General features: G+C 38.8%; 1 protein-coding gene across 1 annotated transcript in view; it reads right to left on the reverse strand.

Moving 5' to 3' along the window:
• Positions 1 to 1,013: 1,013 nt before the first annotated feature.
• The window catches only part of trpv4 (transient receptor potential cation channel, subfamily V, member 4), a 73,309-nt gene continuing 47,454 nt past the window's right edge, over positions 1,014 to 26,868 (reverse strand). Inside the window, exons 6-16 of the mRNA XM_002932083.5 lie at positions 22,826 to 23,124; positions 21,931 to 22,110; positions 21,162 to 21,320; positions 20,258 to 20,350; positions 19,029 to 19,102; positions 18,724 to 18,889; positions 15,609 to 15,675; positions 11,863 to 12,179; positions 11,625 to 11,752; positions 2,847 to 2,968; positions 1,014 to 1,645 (exon numbers count right to left, since the gene is read on the reverse strand). Coding sequence (XP_002932129.1) covers positions 1,485 to 1,645; positions 2,847 to 2,968; positions 11,625 to 11,752; positions 11,863 to 12,179; positions 15,609 to 15,675; positions 18,724 to 18,889; positions 19,029 to 19,102; positions 20,258 to 20,350; positions 21,162 to 21,320; positions 21,931 to 22,110; positions 22,826 to 23,124 — 1,766 coding nt within the window. The 3' untranslated portion in view covers positions 1,014 to 1,484. The remainder of the gene's footprint in view (positions 1,646 to 2,846; positions 2,969 to 11,624; positions 11,753 to 11,862; positions 12,180 to 15,608; positions 15,676 to 18,723; positions 18,890 to 19,028; positions 19,103 to 20,257; positions 20,351 to 21,161; positions 21,321 to 21,930; positions 22,111 to 22,825; positions 23,125 to 26,868) is intronic.

Raw genomic sequence — 26,868 nt, forward strand, 5'->3', positions numbered from 1 at the left:
ATAATGGCCAAACACAGCCTGATTGTTGCTGCTGACTCGGCCCCTCCAAGCCAAGTCGGCAGTTTATCAGTGCTCAGGAGGGCCTGCCAGATTGATATCTATCAGGTACGTTGAAAATCCTGTTGGTCAAGAACTGCATTGACATGTTGATGTGGTCCTTGTACGGTGCAACTCCATAGGCCCTGCTGGATGATCAGATCATAAGCTGATTTGGCCCTGTGCAAAGATGAATAATTGGGCAGAGATCTGATCATTTTTGGACCTTGCCAAATGAGCAGATCTCTCACCATGTGAACCATAGTTAAGCCGGCCATACACACACCGATAGTATCATACGAAACCTTGTTTCATACAATATTTGGTGTGTGTATGGCAGATCGCCGAGATAACCATTATCACAGGAGCATTGGATATCGGTCGTCTCGCACGGGTTTGATCGGGCACGTTGAAGGCGCCCGAGCAAAATTTGTGTTTATGGCTGAAACGTCAGGTGGAGGTAGAATCCCTATTGTTTCTACCTCCATATCTGATGATTCAGGCACAGGGAACCCAGAGTTTTTGAGCAGATATACTCCTAAAATCCAAGGTCACTGAAGATGATGAAAGTTAGGCTTCCATAACCATTGAAGAGTAACAGGTGCATTCCTAATCTCCTACCTTATGCCTCCTGTAAGGTTATAATGCCCTTAAAAAGAATTGATTAGCCTATGCTCAAGGGAATGTGGTCTGGCACTATGAGCAATAATAAAGAAATAACATGGATGCAGTGGATTGTAGGAGCTTTTAGTTCATACGCATAGCAGTGACCCTGACATTTAAGTAGGTGAATCCACCCATTGTGTAATTAATGGGGGAGAACATGCAACAAATCTCTGTTGCTAACCTATGCACATAAATGGCAAGACCTAATTAAACTTTACAGGCTTAAACTGATGTAGAAAAGGCAGCCACAGACACTCAATTAGCTTCTACAGCAGAATTGTATTAAGTCACGAGCAATGGTGACCCATAAATATATAAAGTCGTGAAATTTTTATTTTGGTCAGGTTCCTCCTCATGAAATAACACTGATAATACAAATGGCAATGAGTAGACTCAAAATATACAATAATTTAAAATAACTTCTGTCATTAAAAATAACCATCGCACATTGGATTTCCTCCCACTGCAGATATCAGTCATTAGAACTAGCCTTACTGATTTCTATTGGCTTGATTTCCTAATATGCCTTCTCACTCGCACACACATGCACGCTCGCACACACCCACAACTACAGTTAAAAACATTTTTTTTCAGTCTGCCATAATGATCAGGAACTCCTGCTGTAATTATACCAGTCGTGTAACATGTAGGCATCTGTGCAAATGCGCAACGTCCCATGAATTCCTCAAGCGGAGCAGTTAGTGCTGGACCTCCTGGCTCTTAGCCTTTGCTTAACAAAGAGGGAGTTTATGGCTGAGCGCTCTACTTGATGCCACATTCAATTAAATGTGGGTTTCATCTTTCTTCCAGTTCTGTGCATTTTCCTGTCTTTGGCTATAAGTCTGGACTTGTGGGATATTTCCAAGAGGCACCACAACATCGTCTGAATGTTGGGGGGCTTTGTTAAGTTCTACCACCCGTGGGACCACAACAGACCACCGATCTATAGAAAAAAAAAAAAACATAATGTTAAAGCTGTGCAGTGCATGTGTACAATGAGTTTCCACTTGCATAATGTCAGGTATTGAAGCATTTCATTTAATGGTTTAATGAATGGAGCAGTCTCATACAGATGCCACGCACTAAATGTAAGGGGATTACAGAACCTGATGTTTATTATTACCCTGCTAGATTTTAAAACAGAGCCACGGGTATTATGGAGCAGACAGGATGAGCCCCTTTCCTTGCAGAACTTCTCCACTCACTTTAAAGGAAAAAATTAAGTTAATAAAAAACGAAGTATTATAACTCCACTATTCACCTTTTTGAGACTTCATAAACTCTGTCAAAGTCTTGGATATCTGATGTCCACACTTCCTGACATCAGTTTCTTGTCTAATGCTTTGCAGAATAAGGAACATATTTATTGTATAAGTCACACTGTGCTGTACTGTGGTATAAACCAGTGTCATGAGGAAAGACATATATTGTTTTTGGTTTTACTATCTCTGTCACCTGGGGGTGAGCCCTGAGTACTGGCACTTCAGCTATATACGATTACTCTACGAGCAATTAAAATGTGAAATAGATGTTGAAAAAAATACAACTTTTTTTAGGCTTTTTAAAATCAGCCTTATTGTAAAGTGATTATTAATTCCTCATTGATGGGATTGTTGGTTGCGACCGGCAAATCTCTCCTTTTCATGCATGTCTCTTTGTCTCCCCTGTGCATATGGAACCATTTGTTTACTAGTATACCATACATACCTCATAGGCATATTAGTAACTTTTATTTGTAGCTTGTTCATTATTTTGTCTAAGGTCCAAATCAAGCCCGCATTCGACACTGAACACTACTCAGCTACATGTGGCAGCTATCTAGCTCTTTATATGTGGTATTAGTTTTTATTAGTTCTATTATTTATAGAGGGCCACAGACCCAACTTGTGGCTGTGTCAAAATCAGATTATATCACCTCATGCATGATGTTCATTACTCTAAGAAGTTAATCTAAAAAGCAGACTCAACAACCCCATCTGCATCTTAGCAGGCACGTGGAAGGGGTTTACACAGATACACAGACATCCTAAGATACAAAAGGCAATACTATGACTTGTACATACTTGTGAACTGCTTGTAGTTGGTTATTGCCACAATAATCCTTCTATATCTTTAGATATAGCAGTAGCCGTGGAATCTCTTACCTCTTCGCAAGCGGCCCACTGTCTGAGAGAAACCGTAATACTGATAACCGTCATTCCTTCCAGGATCCTCATTAATGATACCAAGATTCTGATTCCAGTGGGACCAGTTCACTTCATCCACCCTAAAATAAAGACACACAAAAAAATCAAACAAGGACTAATTGATCTTGTTTTCAAGTAACTGAGAATTAGGTCTACATGATTTGCTTGTTATGTAGTCAGCAACAATCTTCCATTCCCGCCAACATCGATATTCCCTTGGTTGTTCAGAACTGTATTGCTTTTAATTGTCTCATTAAAGATTAATGTATTAATGTGTTATGAATCTCAGGATTAAAAAAAAAATTTTGTTTACTTACAATCTGTGTGACGGACTGCAAGCGTAATACAATACAATCCATAACACAACAGATTTTATTTATTAATGGGGGCAGGGGGCAAAAATGTAAAATTAAATGGCACAACTTTTTCTGCCTCCACTGTGGAGTGCTAACAGTTCCAGTGCCAAATACGACCTCCATGAAAGTGGCATCTATGTGGGCAGCCCCACCCTGTCCACACAAACACCACTTAATTGCATCTCATTTAATAGAGTGCAAAGTTTTTTTCTTATAGCACCACTACATGCAGTCATAGTAAGTGAATATAGTAAGTGGTATTTTGTTGCGGATCTTTCCTGAACATATGAGGGTTTGGTTCCTATTTTAGTTAACAGGCACCTCTAGGAATCTAGCACATGGGTGCAATGGAGCCCCAAAACACCTCTATCCTTCTACAGTTGCTAGCTTGATTCCAAGATTTTAAAGCTTTCTTTAAGCCTTGACCAAGCCTGTTTTTGTCAGTACACAAAATATTGATTTAACCATTACAACATTCCACTTTGTGGTTACTCATTTCAAAGAATTTCTGACAGCAAAATAATCGTTCCTTTATCAGAAAACAGGGTTAATCCAACCCACACAGCAGCTGACTCCGAGCCAGATCCGTTTTCAAACCGGCAAATCCGTGTTACAGTCACCTCCGTTTCCCACACGGCAGCTGACTCCGAGCCGGATCCGTTTTCAAACCGGCAAATCCGCGTTACAGTCACCTCCGTTTCCCACATGGCAGCTGACTCCGAGCCGGATCCGTTTTCAAACCGGCAAATCCGTGTTACAGTCACCTCCGTTTCACAGCTCAGGGCCGGGTGTCAGTGGGCGGGAACATTCGCTAAACGGATCTGTGCCCCATCTGTGAAAACGAATCCGTGAAATTCTTCGGTGTGGTAGTTATCGGCGGTACAGTACATCCTCAGAGCTACAAATTTCATAAAGGTAAGTCACTGTGCTGCCCCAGCAGGTAATACTGTACAGTACATAACCATTAAAGTTAATGGTTTATATGTATTTTCATTGTTACGCTGCCACCTAGTGACCAAGGTCGCATTACAACTTGTTTACTTCAAAGTCTGTATACCCTCCCATTCCCTTCCTTATGTGTGACGTCAGTTCCTCCCATCATGCCATTCATGTTCCTGCTTCCTATGTGTGAGGAGCTACTCCAGGGGTTGGGAAAGCAATATTTCTTTTGACCTCCAGCATTTGTCCATCCACCCCCAACGTTTGTTAACCCACAACAAATAAACAACCTTTTGTGGATTCCAAGAGTCTGGTGAGTTCTGCTATCTGGCAAAGATTGCCCAAGGTGGTTGTGCCCAGCTCCATACAAGCCCAGGGAGAGGGGTCTCAGGGGAAACTCAGCCATTATCACAGCATATTATTAGAGACTATTACACTACTACTACTATGTACCATTTAAAATACATTTAGAAATATTTAACTATAGAGCTGAAAGGCTAGGTAGTGTAAACTTCTCTTTTTTTGCTTTGAAGTAATTTGCTATAATTGCCAAAGGAAGCAATGGACTGTTTGGATATTTTGCAGTACTATAAAGGGTCAACTGATACAAGTCATACTATAGATTCCATAGTGTAAGTTAATTTAATATTTTGTGTGTCTTTTTATGTATTTTGAGTGTTTTTAGGTTTTAATCTTAAAGCAATTTGTTAAAGTTTTTAACTCTGCCAAACATGATTAGGTGGTGTTTGTGTTGTTTGTTAGGCAAATCTTTGGCGATACAGACTCTGACAGTGAGCCAGAGACGGCTATAAAGAGGAGATGCCACAATGTCCTCCCTTGTCCAGTACCACCTATTCCTTCCCCTACTCCTGACAATGAAGCTTGCCAGACTACTGCTAGACCTCTCCTAGACCAGAGGCAGACAGAATCTTATTTTACTGGTATATTCTTTTATTTTCGTTAAATAGTTTTTTAATACTGTTATGTTAATGTTACAACTGAACATGTATATACAGTCAAGCCGTGGCAAATTTTATCTTAAGTCAAGGTACTTGCCTGGATCTGATGCAGTTAATGTAACTGTTAGGGCTCTGGCACACGGGGGAGATTAGTCACCCGCGACAAAACTCCCTGTTCGTGGGCGACTAATCTCCCCGAGTTGCCTACCCCTGCCATCCCACCGGCGCGATTTTGCCTACCCCTGCCATCCCACCGGCGCAAATCGCCGAAAAAGATGGCGGGTCATGGCAACTCGGGGAGATTAGTCGCCCGCGAACAGGGAGTTTTGTCGCGGGCGACTAATCTCCCCCGTGTGCCAGAGCCCTAAAGTTAATGTTTTTATGTGCTGAGTGAATCTGACAGATCTTGGCTGAACATTGTTCATTGTAAGCTTACATTTAGTTTGGTCATTTAGCAGATGCTTTTATACAAAGCAACTTGCACATAAGGACAATAGAAACTATAAACATAAAGGATTTATTATTATAATAGTACATTTATCATAATTTGTTGTTATTCACTTAAAAATATGTTATTGACATACCTATGTTTCACAGCAGCACCACCTGCCCCCTTAAGTACATCTTGCATGCCTTCCAGTCAGGTATTTTTTATAATAATTAATATATATATATATATATTATATTTTTTAATAATTGTTTGCATGCCATCTTTGCTAAAAATAATGACTCTCCCCATCCTCAGTGCCTCAAGTTGCAACACGTGTCTCTCACACACCATCAAGCTCTATGGGCCAGATCTCTGCCACGCCTCTGCCAGATGAGCATTTCTTTAGGCCCACATTTAGACTGGGGAAGACAGGCACTAGACCAATTCCATGCTCTGGTAAAATCTTTTTTTTTTATTTCAAACATCCAGTTTTTCAAAATGATATATAATAAGAAAACTTTCAATCTTTCCTTTATTGTAGCTGCTCAGCTGCACATCCTAACTTTATTGGAACATGTGAAGGAACAGCAAATGGCGATTGCTGCTGCTGTGAACAATCTTGCTGCAAGACTGGGGACAGAGGCTCCTGTGGCTGAAATGCCTAAAGACATCAGTATCCCCCTGACCACTGTGCCTGAAGTTGAGGAGTTTGAGGAATGGCTTAAAGACTCAGGAAATTCATAAGCTAAACAAAACATGGTATGTTTTTTTCCCATTATCTAAAGCTACTTTATGGTTGTTGTACCTACGTTATCTAAAGTGGTTCTGTGCCTGTTGTAGTGATACTGGCCTCGAATATTAATATTCTTAGTTTTGGTTACATATTATTTAAGGTGAGAGTGTTAGATTTAGGGCACCAATTAATATAAAGTTTGGTACTCGTTCGGTTCATGGTACAGAACAACATGATGAAGACCATCCCTCCCTCCAGTGATCAGATGCTCTGTATGTCCATTAAGAAACATTACGCAAACTCTATACAGAGTTAACCCATGGAAATCTGCTGGACTAGACAACATTCCTGGCAGAGTGTTCAGGGAATGTGCAGGACAGCTAGCATCTTTAACATTTTCCTGAGCAGCGCTGTTGTTCCTACGGGGGGGGGGGGAATTCACAAAAGTGGAGAGAGCCCTTTTTTGGAGTAAAAGTTGTGGAAAAACCGGTGGAAAACACTTTCTCCAGATTCACAGACAGAAATCCGCCTAAATTCCGACTCAACCGCCGCTTTTTAGTTTTTGGTGAAAGAAATATAAACAACCGCAAAAAATCCTCTGCACTCACCCATTATCAATATGTAGAAATAGGACATTAGGACATTTCTGTGCATTCAGCTACTAAGAAATGCCTTCCCCCCCCCACCCCAAAAAGAGGGATTGTTTGTCCATATATTGCAATATACTTCAAGCTGGCCAACTACGTCAAAGTCATCCCTTCTGGCCCTTCTGAGCAAAGGGACTAAGTTTTACCTGCAGGTTGCAGGTAAAACTTAGTCCCTTTGCTGTACTGCATCAGCTATATGTGGTTGTAATGACAATAAAAGCATCTTGACTTTACTAATGTCTCTCTCTACTTTTGTAGTCAGAGAGGGTCCTGGAATATGCTGTTCTCTACATTATATAAAATTTGTTCGTTTTGATTAGAGCAGAGAATATAATATATTTTTGTCTTTTCAGATATCTGCTCTGGGTGCTGTTGGAGGTCAAAACACCAAAAGAGTGACATGGAACATACTTTCAAGGCTTTACTCAGATGCAGTAGCCAAACAAATAAACTGGAAAGGAGTCAATGGGACTCGAAGTGCTTTAAGGAAATGCTCACAAGAAGTTTATTGATCAGTAAGTATTGAGTAATACCAAGAAGTTGAGTATTAGATACATCTTTAAAACCTAAACAATAAAGTTACTATGCCATTATTATGGAGCTTATTATTCTGTGGAAGTTAAAGATTCTTATTTTTCTTTTTTACAGGGGCTGTAAGAAAGAACCAGTCTTCGACCAATGCAGCAGACAGTGAGATAGATTCTTATGCCATCCATTGGTTCAATCTTGCTCCTGACCGTGGCGGTGGCCGGAAAGAGCGTTCAAGAGTCAAAGAGGCGTTAACTGAGGTAAATTCAGATCCAAGAAGCATAGTGGCAGTTACATTTTTTCATTAGGACAACAAGTCAGTAATAGAGGTTGACTTCATGATAAAAATACATTTCAACTTTTATTTAAGGCAAAAAACTCAAACATTATTAAACAGCCATTGATTTATAGATAAAAAATTTATAAATAAATAAAAATATTACTAGAATTTGTGAGATAACTTAATCTGCTTTAGTGGAAAAATAATAGCTTTCTTATTGGTGTTTTTTTTTTTTTTTTCAGATGGCCCATGGGAATTAAATTGTTTGACTGCTCTATCTGATTGTGTCTATGAAGATTCTCATTCATCCAGGTCATGATATACAGTATCTAGTAGAATTAAGTCTAAAACAACTGGACTTTTCTGAGTTTTTCTTGAAATGTTTCACCACTCAGCCGAGTGGCTTCTTCAGTTCAAATGACTGGTAGGGAATTCCCCGGTATTTAAACTCTTGATGGTAGTAGAGTCACAGACATCCAATCACAATGGTTCCATTGAACTTGTTCAGTTAGGTGTTAGCTGAAACTGACAGGTGTAGGAAGGTATGATCCAATCACAATGGTACCAAGATTCTCATTGATGAAGGTGTTAATCCTTCAAAGTACATGACTGGAAGTGTGAACTGTTGTGAAACTGCCGGGGTAAGGATGTCAACGCGCCATTGTATGTTGGTGACAAGCGGTGTCGCAGGCCCCCTCCTCTGTTCAGGGATGGTTTTTCCAGGCTGGCATAAATGGCCTCTTTCACACCTCTTTCCAACCATCTGTCCTCTCGGTCCAAAATATGCACGTTACTGTCCTCAAAAGAGTGACCTTTTTCCTTGAGGTGTAGATAGACTGCCGAGTCTTGTCCTGAGGAGTTTGCCCGCCTATGTTGGGCCATTCTCTTACAGAGAGGTTGTTTTGTCTCCCCAATGTATAAGTCTGAGCACTCTTCACTACACTGGACTCGGAAAAGTCCAGTTGTTTTAGACTTAATTCTACTAGATACTATCTGATTGTGTTTTTAGTTCATTGGTTATTATTAGTATTCTCTGTTTTGTTCTGACCACATTGTTTGGACTCAGGGGACCAACTCCTGTAGTTGCACAGTTAAAAAAATAGTAAATAAATAAATAAATGAATTTATTTGCATTGTTCTTGTACTGTTTTATTTGTTTTTTATTTACACTTTGCACAATACCTATTTTTGTCAACAGTGTTGTAAAGATCAGTGTTTGTGTTTCTTTTATTAGTATAAATTAGTATAAATATACTGTTGGATTCTTTAATAAAGCTGTGGCCGAACTCCACCCACCAAAACGGCGTCATTGTGTTTTTCTTATGTCAGTTGGGCTCATTGGGGGGGATTAGGTGGAAGGAAGGGAATAAGTCTCCGCAGTCTGGGCCAGATCTGAGTCAGCTGAGCGAACTCCAGGCCAGATGCTATGATGATTTGGCTCAAATGTGAACCACATCTGGCCCACATCTATTCCACACTTCTGGCCCACATCTGGGGCTGGTATGGGACCAGAACCAGAACAGAGCTGGACCAGATCTGGTCCACATTTGAGCCAGATCATCATAAAGGAATCCGCATCTGGCCCGGAGCCGGCTCAGTGCTGGTCCGGATAAGTACAATCGGATATGTGCCAGTATTGGCCCGTTGTGCCAAAAGACACCGGCCCAAGTCAGTTGCGCGAATCTGGCCCAGAACTTACGATGGGTCTGGGCCAGATCTGGACCACATGATTTTTGCTATCTGGGAAGCTTTCTGAACTACTGCAGAAAGTGGCAAAAAAAGCTGAAAATCATCAGTTTTGTTACACTAATTGACGGCGCAATGAATAAATAACCGATCACTACACAGGCCAACTACCCAGCTACCATATGATGTGAGGATGCATATGGATTGCCAGCTTGTGCTGACTGCAAGCACTTCAATACTAAACCGCAAATGGCAGTTTTACTTTTGGCTGATGAACTGTAGTGTGGCTGCACCAAACTTGAATTTGTTCTTTTAGACTGACAAACAGAACATGTCATGTGAACTAGTTAATTCCAGTCAATATGTATGTTACACTGACCACAGTGTGCTTTAAAGGGTCACTAAAACATCAATGTGTAGTGGCCCTTATATTTATTATATTATTATATCTTATATTAAATGTATTATTATATTTGCATGTGTTTAAGACAAATCATATAGCAGTGGCATTAGCAAGAACTATAATACCAGGCTCTATCTCATTCACATTCCCTGTTGGGAGTTATGTCCTTGACTAATATGCATTTCTCAAGTATTAGAGCCTTTCATCTCATACTAAGCAAGATATTACTTAACTGCCTGTTGTTGAAACAAGGCAAGCTTTTCATCCCTCACAGAATTAGTACATAACAGACAAGGGTCTAATGAGGTCTAATTATGAATCAATAACATATATTCCATTAAATGCTGTCATAATTGCCAGTCACTGCCTGTCTCTCGTATTTACTAGGAGATTTGAATACCATCTGTTAATTCATGCTGTGCCTTGTAGTATAGCTTTAGACTTCATTAATATGCAAATTAGGATTTTTTTTCTAATAAATCTTGCTTAGGATGGACCACTGACCCCTGCCTTTTTAATAATCAAGGATGCTCTTAGGAAGTTGATATGGTTAACCCTTTGTTGTACGTTACCTGATGCACCAACGCAGTAACTTTCAGCAGAAATGTCACTAAGAAACTGAGTTTGGACATTTCTGATAACTAGACAGTTATTGCTTTCACTGGCCGATGAAGCATAGTGTAGATTTTAAACCTGACATAAATGATTAATTAAAAGGAGAAAGAAATGTAAAGTCAATAGGCAAATCTTCCTTTGTTGTGGGCAACTAAACTCCCCAATATGACATCCCACCGGCGAAAATGTAAATCGCCGGTGGGATGGCATACGCGGCCACCGCGATCGTCACAAGCGACTAAACTCCCTTGTGTGCCAGAACCCTTATAGAGCAAGAGGAGGGAGGGGGAATGTGAGGAGCACAGTAACATCTAAGAAGTGCAGAATGGAAAGTAACTTACTGCCCTGCCTCTGAAGCATAAAGGTGGCACAGGCAATATATAATTGACAGCTCAGATTTTATAACACCTGTTTTAAATGTATTTAAGTTTTAATTAAAAAAAACTGGGTCTCATATTTCAATTGCAAATGCCTTTAATTATACAGCTTTTTATGTGTGGGTGACAGGTCCCCTTTAAGTAGGGACCTCAAAGTTTATTGAGCCTCAAGGCCTGGACACATTTCACAGCAATTTACTATAATTTATGCAAAATTTCTACCATAATATAATAAAAATCAAATACATATACAAGTACGGGATCACTTATCCAAATTCTTACTTACTCCAAATTACAGGTAGGCCATTTCCCATACACTCCATTTTAAGCAAATACTTCTAATATTTCTCTGTAATAATAAAAAAGATGGGCTCAAATACAAGGTACTAAGATATCATTAATCTAGAACTATTGAGAATTGAGAATATTCAAAGTCCCAAGCATTCTGGATAACAAGTCCCATACCTGTAATGCACCATAGCAGGGTTGGACTGGGCCAGTGGGACACCGGGAAAAAACGCAGTGGGTTCTTGGCCCTCGTAAGCCATGTGGCCCCCGCTGACCCAACCCACTATTTCCGCTCTCACCACAAATTTTGTCGGTGCTTCCTTATCCAGAACTGCATGTAAATGTACTCCCAATGGCGGAGGGGGTGCGATAGGGTTGGCTTCGGAGAGTTTAAGTATAATTTTTTTGTCAGTGGAAATACATTTTGAAGATGTGCATAAATGAACACATATTTTTGCCACATTAATATTGTCAGGTACTGCTTGTGTTCCTTACCTAAAGCACCAGCGCCGATCTGGGGTGCCATCTAAATTCTTTCCAACTGTGACCATTTCTCCTGAGCGGAAGGCTTTCCTCATACAGACTGGAAATGACCTCTCTATATCTAGGATTGTGGTAGCCCACTGACAACAAAAAAAAGATCAGGATTGTAAAGCAAAAAAGGGGTTCAAATTCACAAATGGTAGTGTGTTTGTATAAGTTATCTATCTGCCTTCTACAAGGATTTATTTACCTGCAATTTCCAGATCTGCTTGCTTTCTTTGGATACCTGACCAACAGTCTCCCCCATCAAAGCGATTAACATGTTAAGGAGGAGAACAAAGGTAAGGATAATGTAGGTAACCAACAGAATGATGAAGACTGCAGGGTACTTGGCACTGTTGATCATCTCTAGGTCTCCCATTCCAATGGTCAGTTTGAAGAGGTCTAGCAGGAATTTGCTGAATGTGCTGCTGTCTCGACAGGAAGGATATTCTGGAACAGTACAATTGCTGCTGGTTTCAATGCAGCTTTCCTGGCTGGTGCAGGGATTCAACAAGGACACCAAAGCTGAGAGGCAAAAGAAAGGCTTCAGTGTATGGCCTGTATGCAACATGGGTCCTTTCCAGAGAATGCACTTTTTATTTGCATTCTGTTTTAGACATGATTAGACATGAAGTCACAAAGTGCTTTCTTTTTATAATTCTCATAGTCTATCAAGTCATCTATCATAGTCTCCAAATACAAGTATAATTTAGTCTCCAAATACAAGTATAATTTTAAACTTGCCCCATGCATTTGTATAAAACTTTTCAAATGGTAACAATAACACAAGACTACCTATTTATGCATAGAGAAAAATATCATGGTTTGTACTCTGACAAAACAAAAGCAACCCCTTAATGTGATATTACAGTAAAGCTCTGTACAACTGAAATCAAGAATTTTTTTGTTTTTGTGACAATATTTTAACATTTGTTTTCTACACTAATATGCAAATTAGCATTCACATTTCATTTTATCAGTCGTAGCATTAGACTAAAAATGAAGGTCTGCAGCCAAATATGTAACAGAGAATCAATGGACTATATGCCTGTATAAATATAAACGTACCCTATGTATGATTTAAAAACAAATGTTAAATAAATTATACATAGTGGAAGAAAAGGCAAGGTTTTACTTAAATCGGCCTATGACCATTATTAAAGCTGGGAATACACTAATTTGGCAATGTTGCCAAATGGCAGCTCATAAGCCAAGTTGCCCACAAATAAATAAGGATGATCTGATTTTTCAGACTCCATGCCAATGATTGGATCATAATGGTGACCCACTGTGACCCGTTTCGAGAATACTGAATCAATATCCTGAGGAGGCCTGGTATTCCTCCCCAGTCAGGTGTTTTGTGCCTGAAGATGGATAGAGAACAGGCTAGCTGGGTAGAAAAGAACCCAAAAAACTGACTGACAATAAGCTTGGTAGAAATAGGATGACAATGAGATAACAGTACAATTTTATTTGTGAGCTATAGATCTGTAAGCCTCTAATACAGTGGGTCCCAAACTGTGGGACTAACAACCCCTTTGGGTGCCTGAAGCAGTTGCTGAACATGAAGCCCAGATAGTGTGAGATTTAAGGATGCCTAGGTTTGATGTACTAAAAGCTTAGCAAGGTCAAATGTATTAACATTTATCTGCTGTTGGGACTACAACTGAATAAATTACACTCATTACAGTCAAGCTTTCATATTTATATATAAAAACATGTTATGAACTAAGGGGAAGGCCTCAACAAAAGTTCAACCTTCAAAAAAAGTCCAACAACCACTGCTCAAAATCATGTTGATTTACTAAAAAGAAAGGTAATGCAGGGAAAGGTTTACAACCTTTGGTCTGGGGGGGGGGGGCAAAAAGAAGTGGAATGCAAGCAGAAGACAGTTGGCCTCGGCTCTGACCCACCCCTCACATAATCTTTCACTTCACTAACTATTCATTATGCATAAAATGCATAAAGGCAATGACACACGGAGCTACTTGTTGCCAGCTACTTATCATGGCTACAAAACAGACAATAGAGTTGTCTCTACATGTGTTTTAGGAGAGACAGTTCTCAGTACAGGTAAAGGACCTGTTATCCAGAATGCTCGGGACCAAGGGTATTCCGGATAAGGGGTCTTTCAGTAATTTGGATCTTCATACCTTAAGTCTACTAAGAAATCAATAAAACATTAATTAAACCCAATAGGATTATTTTACATCCAGTAAGGATTAATTATATCTTAGTTGGGATCAAATACAAAGCACTGTTTTATTTTAACAGAGAAAAAGAAATCAATTTTCAAAATCTGAATTATTTGATTAAAATGGGTTCTATGGGAGACAGGCTTTCCGTAATTCGGAGCTTTCTGGATATCGGGTTTCTGGATAAGGGATCCCATACCTGTATTTCCTATAGTAGGGTATTTCTGACGTTTTGTAGTCACAACAAGTAGCAGTGTGTATCATAGCCCTAATACACAAAGAAATGTATAAAATAAAAAAAGGACTGACAGGCTAGCTTGCTGCCCTCTCCTAAACATAATTATTTAAAACTTACAGGGGATTCTGCTCTATAAAGCAATTCAGGATAGATGGACCACACAGGTGGTCACGTAAATTCTTTTCCCCAGTAAGATACAAATACAGGTATGGGACCTGTTATTCAGAATGCTCGGGACCTGGGGTTTTCCGGATAAGGGATCTTTCTGTTATTTGGATCTCCACAACTTATGTCTGCTAAAAATCATTTAAATATTGAATAAACCCAATAGGTTTGTTTTGCCTCAAATAAGGATTAATTATATCTTAGGGTCAAGTACAAGGTACTTTTTTATTGTTAGAGAGGAAAAGGAAATCATTTTTAAAAATTATAATTATTTAATTATAATGGAGTCTATGGGAGATGGCCTTTCCGTAATTCAAAACTTTCTGGATAACAGGTTTCCAGATAAGGGATCCCATACCTGTACTATACAATACTGTTCCTTTAACAGATGGTGATACATGGGAATGTTTATTTTCCCCAGTCATCTATGCTGAGGAGCTCAGGCATTGCTTATATCTATAAAACTGAAACACAAGCGGCAAGTGGCCATTAGAAACCAATAATACTCTAGTTGTCAGTTTAACATAAGGAAACATTCACCCAGGGGACTGGTTTAATATCTGAAAAACAGGCTGTATTTGAACAGTTATAGTGTATCTTTGATAAGCAGCCCCATGGCAGCAATGGTCTTCAAAGTGAAACCTCAAAACAGGAGAAGAGAAAGGCATCAGCCTTTAATTTTCCATTCCCAACATACAGTTGCTGAAATGAAGCCACACAGCAGCACTTCTCTTTAATTTGCAATCTCAAATTGCCACTGCTTTGTTATTTAAAAGTCCCACTTACTACCATTTAAAGCCTGTGATTTGTCTTTTATTTAAAGACAAGTGAACTATTCCAAGGACATTCTTTTGCTGCCCCTCACCACTATACACACCCACCCATCCCACAAACATATTTCTGAGCTATGGGAGACATGAGCGTGCTGGGCCATCTTATCTAACCTTCACATTTTACTGGTCTGGGGCTCATTTAACAACACTGGGCATTTATGCACCTAGGCAGAAACTAATGGCAACCAATCACATTGTTGCTTTCGTGGTTCTAAAGCTGCAGCTGGTTAATTATAATTAATCTCTAGTTGCTATGGGCTACTGACCTGATGCAAATTATGACCACAGTTAGTAAATGAGCCCTAGCGACTACAAACAATTTAAAAATGTATGCTGTGGCTAAAGTGTGTAAATTAAATTGAACCAGTGACAGAATGTGTTTTGGTAACAACAAAGTTACATATACTTGCATTTAGCAATGGGGAAAAATGATTTACCCTAAAAGCAGTTTCACTACAGACATTCACTAGGTATCCCCAGAAGGCCTGCTTGTTGTGGGATAACCTTATAGAGTCGCACTTACCTGATGCATAGCCAATCATAAAGAGCAGGTACACCAGCAGAAAGCGAAACAAATCTTTAAATAGGATCTGAAATGTACAACAGACCGTGTCAGATAGGATTATATGTTCTTCTGTCAGCTGCCATTAAGTATAAAAAGCATTGAGACTGCCTTGAAACAGAACATACCAGCTTAATAGCATTATTTGCAGCTCTGAAACTCTGACCTTCCAAGCTGGTGTTCCAATGGGGCTTGGTACATAGGAAACAGCTATAAAAGCAGTATTCTCTTACTAAAATAAACATGCCCTGTGCCACTGACACAAGGCAAGGATGTGCACTGTAAATAGGGCTATGCAAAATTTAAAACCAATGCAGTCTCGAAGCAAGTGAAATTCAAGGTCTGCAACAAATACAGTATTTGCAGCAGACCTTTAATTTCACCTATACGGTCACTCAGATCCCCAGCCCTTCCATAAGAGACACTATTCCGCTCAAAAATTGAAAAGGAATTGCAGGTATGCACACCCTTTTGTACTCCATACACCTGCACCGGAGTATATTGTACAGTTACTAAACTTTCCTAATAAAGACGGTTCATTTCCCCTGAAACTTGCTCTGCATAACAGTGCATTTCAGAAGAAATATACCTTTTTCTCCAGAACTTTCCCAGTTACTGCATCACACCATAAATTGCTGGGGCTTATATATTCAAATGGGAAAAAATTACTGAAAGACAAATGACTGAAAAATCACAAAGGCAAATACAGCCTGATAACAATGGGGCTGCTACAGTTATAGGGAGCAGTGCTACTGCCTAGGCTGTTATAGTGACCCCCACTGTAGCAGAACTGTGATGGAAGCTGAAGAAGCAGAGCATTTACAGGATCTCTAGTACCCTGCTATCATATTAGGAACATGTACACATTATTATTATTACTAAACTGTACAATAGATACGCAATTAACATACAATTATGGACTGAAATACAGTATTAAAAAAAAGCCCTGGACACAACAGAGCTGTACATCAACAATAATAAGGGCTGCTAAGTATTAATGGGGTAAGAACATGCTATCACTATAGCATTAATATGGACATTATGGTACTATTTAAGGGTAACAGTGATTAAAAAAGGAAAAATAATCAACTTCAATATTACAAGGTTTTTCTTCCAGACACATAGAAATAAATGGTACTTTGCTGCCACTTACTGGGCATTTGTAATACACACATCTGTGCTCGGAATTCAAAATCAATGAAATTATTAAACACTGGCATTTGCCTACTTTACCTACAAGTATATTATATACACACAATGCTCCTTGCCAATTATTATACTAAGATTCCAATTTTCTAACAAGATCCATGTGATTCAGATGAATCAGAACAGGTACAGGTTGGTTAAGTGCTTTGACAACTAGCAGGGGGTAGGTGTAATGGAACTGTATGTGAATCATAGTAACATAGTAACATAGTAAGTTGGGTTGAATAAAGACATACGTCCATCACGTTCAACCATAATGCCTATATATAACCTGCCTAACTACAAGTTGATCCAGAGGAATCATTTCAAAGTTTCCTAGTGCTTTTTACCTATTGTTTTAATTGAGGAATAACTATGTTTTTGTTATTTCTAGCACTAAATAGAATATGAAGCCAGTTTCACTTTAGCAATTCCTGGTCCTTTAAAAGGAGCTGTTAAAACAAATTACCAGTCTACTGAGAAGCCCCTGATAAGGAGCCACTCAAAGGTTGCTGCTTAGGCTAATGCCCCAGAGATGGATTAATTCCCCTGGGAAATTCCTTTCCACCAGCAACAAAGGGAATTGCCAATGCTTTGTTATTCCAAAGTTGCTTCTGCAGGCAAGTTTGCACAAATTCAGAAAAACAAAGCAATGCATAGGCCTTTCCACCAGTGATTTCATTTATTGCCAGTGGTAAGGCTTTTCAGGGAGATTAATCACACATGGTAGCAGAGATTTATTGCGGGCAACAAATCTCCCTAGTAGAACATCATTTTTAGTTAAGGTATTTTTTGATGTATACTGTCCCTTTTATTACTTATTTACTGCTTGCTTTCAATTCACTTTACAACTCAGGTCCAGCATACATTGCTTGCTGCATCGAGATTCACCCACAACTATGTACTGCTAACATACTCCTCTTATCCTCATGCAATTAACTAGACTGCACTAGTTACCCCATAGTCACAACTGAAGACAGTTTTGTGTGCAACATGCCTTCACCGCTAATGAGGGTATTTCCCTTTGCATAGCATTGCACTTCTGCATGATTGGGCTCAATGCCACTGCCTCTGTCCCATCTCCTGCTGATGCAGGGAAACACTGGGGCTACCCCCACCTAAAAAATGGCAGCAGCCGCAGGGTTCCCCCAAAGGCCTGTGTCAATATATGACGTGCACTTGCTCCTAAAGATTCACAGACATCATTTTGATGATGAGGACCAGAAATGCACCATCCTAACAATGAAGATTTTGAGCACAATTACGCCAGGCATGTCACCATCTTGCACTTACACTGGAGAAGAATTACTGCATAGTAGGTAATAAAACATAACGAATTGCATCTGAAATTGCATTTTGCACACTGTAGTAGGTTTAGTAAATAGGCCCTTAAGGTTTATGGCACATGTGGGTTAATTCCCCACAATTGTTTTTCAGGCAGAGGAGAAGCACAGAACACAGCTGTGCAGCCCATTAATCTGCAGGCAGTGTTCCAAATGACAGGATAAATTGACAAGTCTGGGTGCTTTTCCACTACCAGCGATGAAAGACTGCTTTCAAGTAAATGACAGGCTGGACAGTGGGGTTATATCCCACCATTTAAAAAATGTTTGCAGAAAAAGGAAATATGGGCATAAGTACAACTTCATTAACTGAACACAAAATTAAATAGCTTGACACAACTACACAGGCTAAAACTACTTAAAATGTATTTTAACCAGTTAACTGTAACTCCAACAAGGCCTTTATCATCTGAGGGGATTAGATTATATAGTTATAGGACCTTCACAAACTACAGATGGCTAGGCTTAGAACAGTTAAGGTATGTAATCACAAAGAATGGATACAAGTTTTCCTGTTATTTATTTTTAACATCGGGTAGCTTCCTGACCTTCTGAAGCATAATGCTGTATGTCCCAGTGAGCTTTAAGCCTCTTGTGAAGTACAGAGCATTCATCCATCCTAAGACCAAGGCAAACACCATAACAGCCAGGTAAGATTCGATACCAACAAGATACAGTACAGCCGTGATAATGACCAGCACAGAGTAGATAAAGCTGGGAAACAAAAGGGGGAAAATTAATATACTGAAAAAAATAACAAATTGGAATCCAACCAAGTTCACAGTTCTCCTCCATTGTTTACCCACCCTCTATAGCCATCTCATTCTTCTTATGATTAAGTGCTGTTACTTACTAAAGTAGCTGAAAGGATCCATCAATAAAGAGAGAATTTACTCCAGGGCATTTCTTCATAAAAAGGTCTTTTATCTAGACAAATAATATCAGAATACTCAAATTAAATAAAGATTTGAACACACTATGGGGGAACTACAGGTTTCTTGCAATAAAAATACCAAAATGACATGCTTTATAACATGGCACTGCATGAGGGTCAGGATAAAAACTGTGCCTTAAACATTGGTAAAACAAAACACGAAGCTTCTGAACATGCACTAATGTGTATTAAAGGGTTAATTCACCTTAAATTAAACATTGATATTGTGAAACAATAGGCAACTGTTTGTTTTTTTTTGGTGGTTTAATTACAGTTATTTAGCTGTTTGTTCATCAGTTCTCCAGTTTGGCTTTGCAGAAGCTATCTGGTTGCTATGGTCTTATTTACCTTAGAAATCAGGTAGTTGTTTGAATGACATACTGCAAGATGAATAGGTGAGGGACTGAATAGAAAGATAACCAATAAAATGTAACAAACTATAGCCACACAGAGCAATAGTTTTTGGCTGCCGGGGTCAGTGACCCCCATTTGAAAACTAGAAAGAGGCAGAAAAAGAAGGCAAATAATTCATAAAACAATAAAAAAAACAATGAATGGAGACCAATTGCAAAGGATCAGGGCATTCTATAACATATTAAAAGTAAAGTTTCAGTTTAACCACCCCTTTAATATAGGTGTAAGCATGCAACTAAAAGAAAATGTGACTGCCCTATGTACTGGATTTTTTTTTTTGTTTAATAGTATTCATTATGAAGTTTCAAAAACTTATAGTTATAGACACTATATTGTTTCAGAATTTGCAGAATCAGAACAGAATGGCCTTTAAAACTAATGGAAGTCCCAGAAAAGGCTGATTTGGCTACAAAAACATATCACAAACATAAGGCACAACATACAGACAGATGAGAAATATGATCTGACAAGGTGATAGATGTAAAATGTGACCAAATGGGTTGGAAATGCAATAAGAGCTATATGGCTCTCAAATAATGCAAGATATAGTTGGATAAGAATGTGCTGGGGCTTTCAAGACCTACCCAGTCATTGTGTCAGCCCCTATTTCTCTGGTACAGTGCACACATTCCATATATGAGTAGATTATAAGGGAACAGAACACACAATAGAGAATTTAGTATATGCAAAAAAAAAAAATGATCATCACTGGATTAACACTTTCCTGAACTTACATTGGTAATGAAGAAGACTACCCCAGTCAGCAGAGTAACGATCTCTCCCGCAAGCCGCATGTAATCCATTGTTGTTCTGTAAGGGTAAGGGGGCTGTAAGAACAAGAAATGACTTTTTTACAATTATTTTTAGTCAGAAAGTTCCTTTAGTCAGGGCCAAATACAATTGACTGAGATGCTCAGCATGGACCACTCTAATTGGGATTTTGAAAAAAAAATTAAGCACAGCAGTGGATATATCAGTAGATGAGAACCATGATGTCATTGCCAAAGCCTTCAGGGTCCTCACAGAAATGGTCTACGAAATAACATATTATGCTTATTCCAACAATGCCCATGGAGCTAGTTAAATGCATTTGCTACCTGTTTCACAATATTACAATTCTCTTTAATTTTGGCTTTGATATTAAAAATAAAGCAACTTGGTTCCAGTGTGCATTTGCATTTTCTGCCAAAGGTCGCCCATTACTAGGGGTTTCTATTAAAACAAATTAGCTTGTTGTATGAATAGTACACAAGTAACTACAATACTAGTACTTGTCATAATCTTGCACAATAATACATCCATTTAATTACCAACTACATTTTTCCTGCTCTGAACTGTATAGCTAACGCCACACAAGGCTGATTCTCTGCCTGCGGAGAAACGTAGGTCGAGAATCAGCCCCTACGCTAGTATCAGCTCCCTTCTTTTCCTGTACCTGGAACCACTGCGTCAGCCCAGGTACAGGCACACCCTGGGGGATATCAGTGCTCAAACATAAAAGTTTGCATTTCGGAACACATGTGCAGTGATATTAGTGCAGGGGCTTATTCTTGCCCTGCATTTCTCAACAGGCCGAGAATCAGCTCTTTGTGGCATTAGCCTATGTGTTGAAAAGCAGTCAATGAAACCAGAACTTACCGTGCCATCCATGGGCCGATAATATGCAATTAATGTGAAGATGATCATGGCAATGAGGTAAGATACAACACTAATGTAGAAAGAAACTGCACCAAACTTCTGCCATTTGTCCCTTAATAGTTCATTTATGGGCTCCACTGCCAGCATCTCATGGCGGTTCTGCAAAAACATGAAAGACATAACCATGTTATTTTGCTTGCCATGGTTTGAGTTCACCGTACCTGCTGATAGAAGGGAAATAAGCATGTAAGCATGTAAGTAATAAGCATGTAAGCGTATTACTTACACTTAGAATAAGTCACTGGGTTTTTTTTCTACAATAAACTAAAACAAATTGTGACATTTTAAAATAACATAATAAATGGTTTAATAACAGTAGGCACATGTCCCACTCATTACTGGAGGTTAAGGGATTAAATGAGAATTGGCCAAAAATATATGCAATAAACTATAAAAAAAGTTACATTTAAACTTTTTATGATGATATAAAATATTTTATGACAGTAGCAAAATTATTACCAGTAAACTTATGTGGAGTGATAAAATGTTTATATGTAATTGCATACTTTCAATTACCCAGTTAGTCAAATACTCCTTTAGAAAATAATGAAAATGTAAAATGTAAAATGTAAGTTATTTATGCTGTTTAGTTTGGACCTATGCTCTACTGGGGGACCAAGCAACACCCTCTCCCTACTCCACTCTGAAAGAACAATTCATTTAGTATCATGTCTTTGATAAACAGGTCTTGAGAATTAAGGGTTCTGACCTCAACCTTACTGTTGTAAACCAGGATTTCCAGTACAGAAACCTCTTCCCCACAGGTATCCAACATAGACAAGTCATAAAGCGAGGAATAAACTGGGCCATATGCCCAATCCCGGAACTTTCGTGAGAGATGCCGAGCTTCTTCATCTTTTATTTCAAGACGGATGATATGCTGGAATATCTAAGAAAAAGGGAAAATGGTAATGTTTCAATTAAATGAAATTGATAATTTCTAAGAACCAGCGCAGAGCATATTACAAAGTCAAAAGTCTAAACCTAAGCAACACCATTGCATGCACAATTAGTAGTTAATAATAAGATCTCTTTTTATACTTCCATATAGCTTGTTTGCCCACAAAGAAACAAGAAATGGTTAAAACCTAGAATACAACATAGGAACAAAAGGAACACTGCTAATGTGTACAAATAGGCTAAAATAAAGCAAAATGAGCCGACAAACCCAATAAATGACAACATATTGTCTGGGCATTCTGCATCTCCCACGTAATAATCAATATACCCACCAGAGGGCAGCAAAGCTACAATTGCTTAGAACAGTATTTTTATCTCTTCTTTTACAGTGAAGTTTTTGTCAAGACCACCGTATCTTATCTTCCTAAACCAACTATCTTGAATCAGTCATTAATTGCTAGTATGGCATTCAAAAGACATCTCATGCTGGGGTCCAGGCCACAGAGCTTCTGCTTTATCTATTCTAGTTAGGATGAGACTTCAGCCGAGGCCCCGTCTGCAGCCTAGATACCCAGCAAAAAGCAGGCTTACAGATAAGCAGGATACTCTGAGTCCAGGCAGTATAGCTTTATACCTTCCTATTTTATAAGAGCAGCAGTTCATACAAGCCTGGCAACTCTGATAAAGCATACAGTAATACTTACCCCTATTTTCCCCAGTTTTGCTGCCATCATGAGAGGTGACATGCTGTCATTGTTAAAGATGGCCTCCAAGCTAGAGTCGGGGTACAACTTAACACACTTAATGACCAGAAGATCATACACCTTGGTGACAAATTTGGTGTTTTCCCGTGTGTTGTCTGCAATAGCGACCAAGGCATGCAGAACTGTATTACCACGTGAATCCTGGCGGCGTATATCTGCCTTCTTATGAGCATTCTCCGTCAAATAGTGAACAATATCAGGCTGGTTGGTGCAGGCCGCAAGGGAAAGAGGAAGCTCACCTAGAGCAGCAAATACAAAATATAAAAATATGTATTATTTTGGTAACTGGTACTTCCTACATGAGGCGCACGCATTTGGTAAGAACAGGAGCAGATAACCATTTCGATTGTCACTACTTTGCAGTGTATTGGTTTGTGACACTTCCTGTTGTAATCAATGGAAACATACCCAGCATGAGTAACAGGCAATTTTATACCTCCCAAAATTTAGAAATAAGGGCAATAATACCTGGTTACTGTAATTCACTTTAATAGGAACCTAACAAATCACCCTTAACCACTGGCAACCACTTTTCATTATACTGAATGCTAATCCCTCTACTTAAAACAAAATAGTGTGTGTTTCTCTTTAGAAAGTGGAAGTCAATGTTCTCTTGTGATACTCACATCACAGATATCATGTTTTCCACTCAAGCCAAATTGGAAGTGACTGTTGGTGTTCCAACTGATGTCAATCTTCCTGAGAGGATCACTAGAATGCCCTACTTACCAATGCCCATCTAGAGCAAAATCTATCATTAACACACACACACACATATATATTATATATATATGTGTGTGTGTTTATATATCAAATTGATTTACACAACCTGCAAACAGTGGCATGACATTTACAACTTCATGAATAATAGATTTGCACTGTAGCACCCAGCCAATATATATGTATGTATATATTAGATACCCAAGGAGAAAGGAAGAGAATGTACAGATGCCGGAGTCTAATTAGATGGCATTATACTAGCCCAGAGAAGGAAGCGTAACGGTTCTTTGAATTGCAGTCATTTTGAACATGGTAAAATAGCTCTACAAAATTTCTGTCTTTTTCTTGTCTTGTTTATCTTTCTAAATATTCTTTACATAGCTATCACTTATAGAAACATATTTTTGTTACTAAGTTCCAATTTATAAAATCCCATTCTGAAAGAGAATCCTACAAATCATTTACATAGGAGTACAGGACAATTCAGTTTGGTCGGGCAAAAAATAGACAAACTGTGCTGTGCCTGCTGCTGCTATAAATATGTATCAAAAGACTCTATGGCCTATAATAATGAAATTCTCAGCACTCTGGGGATCTAGGATGTTGCTAAAGCTACATGTGTGTGCAGCATTAAGCCTATATGCCTCATTATGTGTCAGGAGAGTTAATGATCATAATCTGGCAAAGTCCTGAAAAGTGCAGCTACCCAAAGCACACAGTATCACAGGTGCCTGTACATAAAGATTAATTATAAACTGTATGTACCAATAATATTTATTTTATAAGTGCAAAGTGAGCTTTGACAACATGAACTATTTGTGTACAAGATTGTTTATATACACAATATATTAACCTGCATGCATATACACATGCATATTTCCTGTGGTGTGCATGTAACTAGGAGATTTTCCCCATGGTCCCCCATTCCCCAGGGATGGCACACAGGTGTCACAGGTTTCTAAACTGCAGAATTGACTCATTAAAGCTGTCTGTTTGCATAATATTGGTAGAAAGCAAAGACAAGGATTTGCATACTACAGTGTTCAATGGGTGTTGCCTGTTACTTTGCCTCACCTTGAATGTTCCTTGAGGGAGCAACAAAGGAAATTTCTGATATGCAAAAGATACAACCATATCATACATAGCTGTGCCACCTTCTATAGTGCTCCTCACAACCATGTTATGGGCTGTTGCCTACCCGAAAAGATTATGAGATGGAACTGTTAGCACCAGTGATACAGAGCTTATGACAAATGTTCTTTGTAGCAGAAAGGACATTTCCCTATGAAAGAAAAGGAATGTTTTAAGAGGAATGGCGCTTGGTCGAATTATGTCCCGACCAAGTTTTTATTATGCTTTTTTATACATCCTTGACTTATTCCACAGTGTCCTAAAGTCACTGTATATCAGTCCCTTTCCTAGTGGAGCTTACAGTCTAAGGTCTTTATCACAAACAAACAAATTAAGCTGCTTGTATGTTTAAAGCTGGCCATACACATGGCAATTACGATCTTTCCTGCGACCATTGATTGTTCATTTCCCCCACTGACGTTCAGGGCTGAATTGTCAGATATGGAGGTAGAAACAATATGGATTCTACCACCACCTGCTGATTCAGCCTTCAACGGCACCAAATGAAAATCTTTTAACCCGCCCGATCGACGAGGCGACCGTTATCTGCAGCCTTTGCAATATCATTCGCCTCGTCAATCCGCCATAAACACACCAAATATCGTATGAAATTAGGTTTTGCACAATAATATTCGTGCCTGTATGGCCAGCTTTAGAATAGTTGGAGGAAACCACAGTACGTTAAGGAAAACGCGTGCAGACAAGAATGTGTAGACTTCAAGAAGATAGTGCTGTGACATGAATCAGACCTAGGGACCTGTGTGTAAGAAAAAACACACACAGAGAGAACATATATAAACTCTCTGCAGATAGAAACTAGGCCAAAATCACACTAAAAATTACAGTACAGCAAGACACAAGTGCTAACCGTTAAATGCTGCCAACCAAAATGTCAACCCCAAAAATATTTTTTTGCCTAATAAAAGAAATCATAATTCTAAGTAATTTTCCGATATGAATGTATTTAAAAATGTTAGCGCTTTAAAAGTAATTTGCTGAACTCCTGGTTGTGGCTTTTTAAACAATGTAGCAAATACCAGGCTCCTCCAAAATAGGTCTGTCAGTCTGCTGGCTTGTGTTACATTTGTTACAAAGTCAGAGCCACCAGGGCAGAGAATAGAAAAGGACTGGCAAACACTACTTATAACAATTATATATACAAATAAGTCAAAAACCATTGCAAATTTGTAATGAATGTATATATTGCAAAGTTGCTAAAAATGTTGTTGTTTTTTATAGGCAAAAAAAAATATTTTGGGTTGACTTTGAGAAAGTAACTAGCAATAATTCTAACAAGGTGGAAGATGAACAGCCCCAGATTAGATCTTTTTTTTCTTTGCTTATGATGGGGCCCCAGTCCTACTGCATTGTTTAGTGTTCCCTTTACAAGAGGGGCTGAATAGAAAGGGCGAATCTGCCTAGATATTGTTTTCTCCACCCAAAATTGATCTAAAGAATGAAATAAATCTGGCCATGCACTGCCAGAGTCTCTCATGTAGTGAGGTTACTAAACAAGTGTGCCTGGGGAGGATTTGGTCACCGAGGATTTGGTCATCCACGTTAGGATTGCCACCTGTCCATTTTTTACATGCTCAACCCAATTTTCATAAGGGCTCATAAAAATAATGGGATTATTTATCAATTTTAAACTTAGTAAATTCATGTTTGTTTTTCTAAATTGAATAAACCCTCTTTTTTAATAAGAAAAACTCATGCAAATAAAAAACTCAAATACAGGTATGGGATCCCTTATCCGGAAACCCGTTATCCACAAAGATCTGAATTACGGAAAGGCCATTTCCCATCTCTGTAATAATATAAAAGTCTCTTGTACTCGATCCCAACTAAGATATAATTAATCCTTATTGGAGGCAAAACAAGCCTACTGGGTTTATTCAATATTTGAATGATTTTTAGCAGACTTAGGGGCCCATTTATCAAAGTACAATTGAGTCCGACAACAAAAAAATAGTATTTTTTCTAAGTTTTAGAACTATGCGTATTTTTGCAATTTTTTCATATTTTGCGACAATTTGTGCGGCAAAATCATATTTGTCACAACAAGTACGAAAGTTTCGGATTCATTCAAGCTTCGGTATCGTAACTTTCCTTGGGTCAGGTTGGAGTTGCAG

Source organism: Xenopus tropicalis, chromosome 1, assembly GCF_000004195.4.
Source record: "Xenopus tropicalis strain Nigerian chromosome 1, UCB_Xtro_10.0, whole genome shotgun sequence".
Taxonomy (NCBI): domain Eukaryota; kingdom Metazoa; phylum Chordata; class Amphibia; order Anura; family Pipidae; genus Xenopus; species Xenopus tropicalis.